The 8500-nt window shown below is 40.8% G+C and overlaps 1 protein-coding gene across 1 annotated transcript; it reads right to left on the bottom strand.

The window, feature by feature from the left end:
- Positions 1-265: 265 nt before the first annotated feature.
- Positions 266-7782, bottom strand: EEF1AKMT1 (EEF1A lysine methyltransferase 1). The gene is given in 4 exon segments (XM_007464517.1): positions 266-441; positions 1340-1620; positions 5746-5828; positions 7639-7782. Coding segments are annotated over 4 exon segments (684 nt in total).
- Between the last annotated feature and the right edge of the window lie 718 nt (positions 7783-8500).

The raw sequence follows: 8500 nt of genomic DNA, 5'->3' as shown, positions 1-8500 counted from the left end.
CTAAGCCGCCTGTACTTCTGCGCTTTGCCTGCGTTGAGGAGAGTAGACTAGACGGCTTCTATGACTTCTTCCAAATATTCCAAATATAATTCCACTGATTCGAGTTGGCAAAAGCATCCCAAGCTCTAGGGATGGCCTCACTAAAGAAATCACAAGATGTTGTCGTCTTCATCTCGAAAGTTAGGCCAGGGAGAGCCCTAGTTTGTGAGGGAGGAGGGGAGGTCATAGCTTTTCAATCTACTAAGAAAATAAAAAGAGGGAAATGTCACATGGGTCCTTCACTACATTGTATTACCAGCTGCATTCACAGTTCACGGTCCAGCCCAGAATCATAATTCACGTAACAGCGAAATTCATTTCCCAAGGTTCGAGTGTGTTTTGGAATAAACTTGCACATCTTCACTCCAAGAAGTTTTGCTGCCTCTTCCTCCATGACGGCACCTGAGGAGAACCACCAGATGAACCCGGAGACTGAGGCACCAACCACGTCTCAGCTCCACACCCACCAGGCAGGCCAGGGAGGTATTCTTGACCAGATGCGGGAAGCGGTGAGTTGACGGTACCACTCAGCGATAAGGGGGAAGGTCAGTGCTCTATATTCCTTTTTTACTTCCTCCAACATTTAGGCAAATTACCTACGTTTTTCCTTTTCTTTTTCATTTAATAATTTTCCTACATCTGCAAGGCTGAGATACTTAAGAAAATAATTATATTCCACAAAGTAACATAAGGAAAGCAAAAATAATTAGTACAACCCCTTTTTCAATAGTAGCGAATCGTGCAAACTTGTACCAATACATTCACACCAGCCTCTGGCTGACAAATCCCATTCCTCCCTCCAGCCCTGTCCTCCGCACCCACTGCACTGGGGGGAAGTGCGGCCCACACAGCAGGCCTGGATGCCAAGCTGCCCGGAAGTAGGGAGACCAGCAGTTAACGTTTTCATTCTCAGTCAAATGCCAGTATATCCACCTTAAGAAAATATATCCACATCACCAGTGCAAAAGTCTCCTTCTCAGCTTTGGTAAACCTAATCTAATGTCTAGCTCTGTAACCTTTGGCATCCACTTTAACCCCCGAGATTCCAAATTTCTTTTATCAATTTGTACAGGCTGAGTCAGTGTTACTATTACTGACGTTGATGAGTACAAGAAACACTCCTGGTGCACTTGCCCAGTGCCGGAGCCCGCTTCCCAGGCATCATGCCACTTAATTCTCCCCAACCCTGAGAGGCAGGTAGCATCTCAGCCCCACTGTACAGATAAGGCAACTGGGGCACAGAGAGGGGGAAGAACCTTGTTTAAAGTCATGGGATGTGTGTTGCCAATCTGGCACCTACCTGTGCACAGCAGAATCTTGCCCTGGGTCAGGTACTTGATGGTTTCTGACGTTTTTCTGAGACATTCCTCAGAGAGATAGGGGGGATCTGCTATTACAACGTCAAAACTGTGTGCAGCAATTTTCTCAGGTAAATCCACTGGGTTACTGTAATCATAGAAGATAAACTCCTCTCCGTATATGGCAAACCTGTGGTCATATTCGAAGATGCAGATAGAAAAGTCGTCTCTGTGCAGCGCTCTCAGCTTCTGGTAAACGCTGGGGGCACTCACACATGCAATTCTGGAACAAAAGGAGCCAACTCATGGCTGAGCTTTATGACAGCACATGGCATGAAATAACCACTTCACTGAAAAACCACAGTCCCTGTGTTCAGATTTTCTTAAAGGAAACAATAATGCAAACTGAGTAACAGCAGTACATTTTGAAAGAAAACTCACTTTTAAGGAATCTACTGTTTACAAATCTACAACTCATAATTTTAAAGTATGAAAGGATAAATGTGCTTTTCATGGTTAAAAAAAAAAAAAAAGTAAAACTTATTAGGACAAGGGTTATGAAGCCTATGGCCTGAATTTACTTAGTATTTTCATGGTGGTCTCTTAACATTTATTTCAAATACTTTTTAGCCTCAAACTAAATATTTTGAAGTTACTTTGTAATATAATCTTGGAGGAAAAACTCCAAATAACTTCCTAAACAACTTTAGTTTTCCAAAAAAGTACATTAAAACTAGGTCTCAGTGCAGACAGACTACTTTGAATTTCTGCTGCTTTTTTGTATAAGTAAATTAAAGAATCTGTCTCATTACAAGCATCTCCAGTTATGAATGGGTCGTGTTCCAGTAGTTAACTTTTAAAGCCAACTGCCAAAAATGCTAGAAGTACCTTAAATGTTGAATTACTCAGTTGACTGTTACAGTGGAATACTGTGTTGTCATTACTCTCCAAGACAGTCAAGTTCAGGAGAGTGTAAACTGTGCTTTCACGGAGAGGGGTTTATGCTCACCTCTTGGAGATACACAGCTTGTCTGCAGACAATGGGAAAGCGACTTTTTGTCTCCATCCCCTTTGTCACTTTTAGATTTTTATTATATACACACACACGCAGAGAATCATTCAGAAAACTACTTATTTAGAAAATTAAACTCAGCTTTAAAACTGTGAGATGCATTTCTTAAGAAGTCTGGGGGCATCCCGACCGCCTTCTGTGGGGACCAGACCCCAGCCCGGCTGCTGCCAGAGCTCTGGGCCGGAGGGTGCAGAGGACTTGAACCACAGCAGCACCGGTACTTCCGGTGGGAGGACAGTGGTCTGAGGTGGAGGAAGGCACGAGAGCAGGGTGTGGCGACAGTGGCAGGGGAAGCGGACGGCCTGCTGCTCACAGCTGGGGCCCTTGTGCGAGTGATGTGACCGCGTGGGCCTCAGCATCCGTCTTTAGGATGGAGAGTGTAACAGGAACTACCTCCAGAGGTGTAGATGACCCTCAGAAAGCACTTACCCAGGAGACAGGACACACAGTAAGTACTCAATAAATGCTACTCTTACTACTCATCTTTAAAGTTAAGACATAACTCCTAAAATACTGAAGATGCCTTTTAGAAAAAATACGTTGCTTCCAAAGCCCTCATATGTAAAAATAAGAAAATACACGTAAAAACATGTCATTAAGAAAAACGTAATAAACTACATATAATTTTAAAAGAAAAAGGACAGATAAAAGAAAACCTTTGGACTTCCAGTTTAAACTTCCAGCTGAAGATGGCAGAGGGAACACATTCATTTAGCCAAGTCCCAAACTGGCAGCCAGGAAAGCTGAGAAGGAACCTGGCTGACAGCACAGTACCCGTGGCTCAGGAAGCTGCACAACCAGGTAACTCAAGAAGCGGGGGTGACGGTGGGGCAACAAACAGGAGAACTGTTTGAAAGGTCTATTCGAGAGGAAATGCACCCCCAGGATTCTCTTCCCTATCCCAAGCCTCCACAACTGTGGTAGGAAACTGGAGGGATGTTCTCTGGATTGGGGGGGGGGGCTTGAAGGGTGGGTGCCAGGCACAGCTAGTGGTGATGGAAATGGCAAAGATCACATTAAACCCTGGGGCTCTAACCAGCCCACAAGGAAAGGCCTGGACATGCTGACCCTGGGTGTTGATGGGGAAACAGCCATCTGCAGACACCCAAGTAGAGAAGTCCCGCCCAGGTATCAGAACCTCCAGCCCTAGAGCGTCTCACCCTTAAATATGGACGGACAGCAGGGGGCCAGCAGACATTCAGGGAAAGCATCTAATACCAGAGGCCAAAATAAACAGAAGATGCATGTGTGCGGTTCGTTAGAGAGGCTGTGTAGGGAGCTTAACTCTTTTTAAAAAAATCCTATAATATCCTCAGAAGGATGAACAAGATACAATAATAAATATTCAGAGACCCAAAAAAGAACTATGGTATAGATAAAGTTGAGGAATTTTCCCAGAAGGTAAAAGGTCAACAGATGGAAAAAGGACAGAAAAACAAGTAGATAGGTCCAACATTCAAATAATAGGCATTCCAGAAAGAGGAATCGAAAAAAAAGTGGGAAGGAAATCAAATAATTTAGGACTATTTTCCCAAACTGAAGGACCTGAGTTAATGAGAATGGAAGGGCTTTCACCCAGTACAACAGATAGAAGCTCCACACAGTAAAAACCAATCGAATACTGGGGATCAAGAGAAAATCCTAAGCTAGCAGTAGGCAGGGATGGGAAAAAACAGGTTTCCCACAAGAAATCAGAATGGCATTGTATTTTCCAATAGCACTACCGAAACGTGCAATGAAGCAATGCCCTCAAAACCTGGAATTCGACACCCAACAAAACTAACATATGAAGAGAATGGGTAGAATAAAAACATTTTCAGACATGAAAGGTTTTAAGAATTTCCCTCCCATGGAAACTATTGAAGGATATACCCAACCAGGATAAAGCTGTAAACTAAGAACTGGGGTACTGGACAGAGGAAGTCTGGAACAAGAGAGAGGTAAAAGGACACCTCAGCATGATGGTGAAGGAAATACCAAGAACCAAGACCAGAGCTGCAGCAAAACCAGAAATCAACCAGTCCAGATGGAACAGGTTGCAAAGCCCTGGAAGTCATTTTTTTCAAGGAGCTGAAAAATATGTTTGAATTTGTTGATAAGAGATTTACACCACTGGGGAGAATTTGAGAGTTAATCAATAATATGGACATAGAAATACTAAAAAAAAAAAATAAATTCTTTTCTTCAGGGAAGATGAAACATTGCACAGAAAAGGAAAAGACTCAGCTGTAAAGGACACCTATGTTGTCCTAACAACAAAATTAAGATATAACTAACACCAACTCTACACAATCACTTCCAGGAGACAGAAATACAGACAATACTTCCCAGCTCATTTTATGAAGCTACCATTAACCAATATGAAACCCAAACCAAGAGAATAAAAGAAAACTTCAAACCAATATCACTCATGAACGTAGAAGCAAAAATCCTCAGCAAAATATTTGCTAAGATGGGGCTTCCCTGGTGGCGCAGTGGCAGAGAGTCCGCCTGCCCATGCAGGGGACGTAGGTTCATGCCCCGGTCCGGGAAGATCCCACATGCCGCAGAGTGGCTGGGCCCGTGAGCCATGGCCGCTGAGCCTGCGCGTCCGGAGCCTGTGCTCGCAACGGGAGAGGCCACAACAGTGAGAGGCTCTCGCACCGCAAAAAAAAAAAAAAAAAAATTAGCAAAGAGTCCAGCCATTAAAAAAAAGAAGAAAAAAGGATATAACTCTATTGGGAGAGTGGACAGAAAGGAGACACGTATGTGGCAGTTGTGGCCTATGAAGGGAGCCAAATCCTCATTCTCTTAAGGGGAGAAGTCAAGAAATGATGTCTGCGAGGGACAAGTCAAGAAGTGCCAATATAAACGTTATTTAGAAATGTTTGTAAATACCAAGAGAATCAATGAAAGAGAGCAGAAAAGGCGAGGGGGTGGACAAGGGGAAAATTAACAATGGATTATTTTTTGAACAAGTCTTTTAGGACCATTTGACTTTATATGCGTGCAAAGTTTTGACAGAAGTAAAAACCAAATTAAAAAAGAAAATCTATTCTTAAAACTTCAAAAAGGTCAAGATTTTTTTCTTTTAAAGCAAACTCTAGGGGTATAAAAGTAACAGGTAGAAAATGTTAAAATAAGGAACAGAGATAAGATATCTTACACTGAATAGATTTCTGTGTGTGTCCCGACTCAACAGTGAGGCAGTTCTTACTTCCACATGTTCTGCGAATCACGAACTACAGGTTTTGCAGATTACAGTTCAGCCTTCTTACCAACCATGTCTCATCTAAGAAGGACATTTAAAATATTACTTTAGATTAAAAGGCAAAAGAGAAATGAAACTGATCTCACCTGCCACCTTCCCCAGCAGCTGCCACGGCTTCCTCTGCAAGGCGCAGGGCGGTCTCCGGAGTGTACCAAAACTGGCTCAGCTGCTATGACAGAGGAATGAGTGAAATCATTTTACAACTGGCGTAGAGTTTATCCTTTTAATTTATATCTACTATATCAATATATACTATATCAATTATCAGTGTTCACTGCTGGGCCAAGTAATATACTCTGATTGCATTTCCTTCTGGTATGGTACCTTGTTTTTCCTAGAGTTAATACATGATTGTTTCATTTGATTGGGTTCTTTGAACCTATCCCTAATTCTCCCAACATCCTGCAGCTTCTGAGAAGTGGTGCGTAGGAGGTAAATGTTGTGAGACTTACCATGTCTAAAACATTTTACTTTTATCCTCACACGTGACTGATAACTCAGCTGGGTGTAGAATTCTAGGCTGAACAAATTTAAATCTTGAAGGAACTGCTCCACTTTTTTCAAGTTTCTAGTAAAGCTACTGAGAAGTGCAATGTGACTTGTAGACCTGAGACTCTGTAGGTGACATGCTTTTCTCTGGAAGGTTCTAGGATCTTCTTTGTCACCTATATCCAGAATTTTCAGTCATGATAATCATGTGTCTTAGGGTCTTTGGTTCAGGGAAATTTTCTAATATCATTCTTTGAAGGTTTCCTCCCCTCTTTGTTTTCAGTTCTATTTTTCTGGAACTCCAGTTAGTTGAATATTGAGCTTCCTGGATTTATCCTCTAGTTTTATGTTTTCTTTCTATAATTTGTATCGTTGTCTTTCCCCCCACCCCCAACTTCCTGGGAGATCTCCTTAATTTTATAAACAAAACAAACCAAAAGGAAGTGTCAAAAATATACAAATAGTTAATTCAGGTAGTGGAGTTATTACTTTTGTTTTTTGTTCATGTTTTTATATATTTTTTACAACAACCATAGATTACTTTTAGAATCAGAAAAAAGTACATAGTATTTAAATTAGCAGAAGGAAAAGAGAAAAAGACCCCCTCAAGAATAATAACGTACTTCAAGTTTCTAATATTGACTATTCAAAGAATCAAGCTAAAGACAAAAGCACATAAAGAAGGGAAGCAGTGACAAAGAGGCATCTGAGTAAGTGGAACATTTAGAATAAATATAAAGAAACATTTTTGTCCCAGTCTCAAACAGATGGTAAACAGGAAAATTTTATATAACTTAAGAGATCTAAACTTGACACAAAATGTAAAAGTCTGCTTAAACACACACACACACCTCCTTCCGGCTGCAAAGTGATGAAGAGAGGGGCAGTCACAGAAATTTCAAGCCTCATCTATTTCTCAACTATCTCCTTCAAAAATGTAAATTTCTACATTCCAGGTTAGGTTAGTTTTTCTGAACTCACTTTTTTAAATTCCTACTTTTATTTAGACCATAAAAATACAATTAAAATACATACTGTGCCCCAGAAACTATTAATATCTTCTTAAAACTCAGTTTCATCTATTTTTTACTACATGTTTGTTTAAGTCCAGTTACCCCATTACTGCAATGATCAATTTTTTCCCTTTTCTCAAGGACTGCTGGGCTCCATAACAACCAACAGAATGCATCTGTATACAAGAAGGAAGCACCGTTTGTGTTGGATATAATGATATGCTGTTCTTCTATCTGAAATGTCCCCTCCTCTGATCATCAGGCAGCCTGAGAGTCAGAATTAGGAAAATCTGCATTTATACTGTCTTAAAATGTTCGTGGCCTGCTTTCTGTCTTACCTCCTGAACAGGTTATCAGCTTCGTAGTGACAAGTGAGATAAACTTGGGTATTAGGTCAGATACAGACAAACACTGGACTAGGTACAGAATAGTCTCCACACCAACACTTCCTGATGGGTGGGGAATGCATTAACTTACCCAGTTCTCTTCTATTATTCCAATGTTATACTTGTCATCGCCACCGAGGTCGGTGTACTGTTTCTGCTCAGCATAAAATTCCTGCAGAGCTGCAAGGGCATGGGAAGAGAGCTGGGGGAGGTCCTCATCTTCAGAGCTGCTCATTTCACACCTGCAGGGAAATGAGTATAAGTGATGTTTTTTCTTTTCCATCAAACAACAATTAAAAAAAATTTTATCTCACAGCAGGGATCCAAACTGAAAGTGAGTTGTATAAAGGAAACACACCTGTATGATTCCTTGTAGAGTGAACTCTTTACCATAAATACTATAAAGATGTATTGCTTTCTTCTGGTACCCCAATGGCCACATGCAGCTAATTCACAGTAGATTCTCTTAATAAGATATTTTTATGTGTGAATGTTCACTGTTTTTAGGTGATCTAAGGCTCCTGGGTGTCACTGACAGGATAAGTGAAGGATCATAAAGGAGGGGTATAGGAAGAGATATGAAAAATAAAAAGGATGAGAGAATGCAAATCATGATAATAATGAGACACCACTATATACATACCAGATTGACTAAAATTAAGAAGACTGATAATACCAAATGTTTTGGGGGATGTATGGAAATTGCCTATTCTGCTGTTGAAATGTAAACTGATGAAAACATTTTGGAAAACAATTTGACCTTACCCCTGCTTCAACTCAGTAATTCTGTATCTACATATACATATAGATCATATAACTATGTGAAACTCCTGTAATTCACATAAATAGACATGTAAAATACGTTCAAAGTAGAAATGTGTACTAACAGCTAAAATTACTGAAGTATCTACCCACTGGACATTGTAAAATATACTCTGCTGTATTCCTACAGT

This window comes from Lipotes vexillifer, unplaced genomic scaffold, assembly GCF_000442215.2.
Source record: "Lipotes vexillifer unplaced genomic scaffold, Lipotes_vexillifer_v1.1 scaffold2116, whole genome shotgun sequence".
Lineage (NCBI taxonomy): Eukaryota > Metazoa > Chordata > Mammalia > Artiodactyla > Lipotidae > Lipotes > Lipotes vexillifer.
Note: the sequence above shows the minus strand (reverse complement) of the source record. Positions and strands in the feature narration are given on the sequence as shown.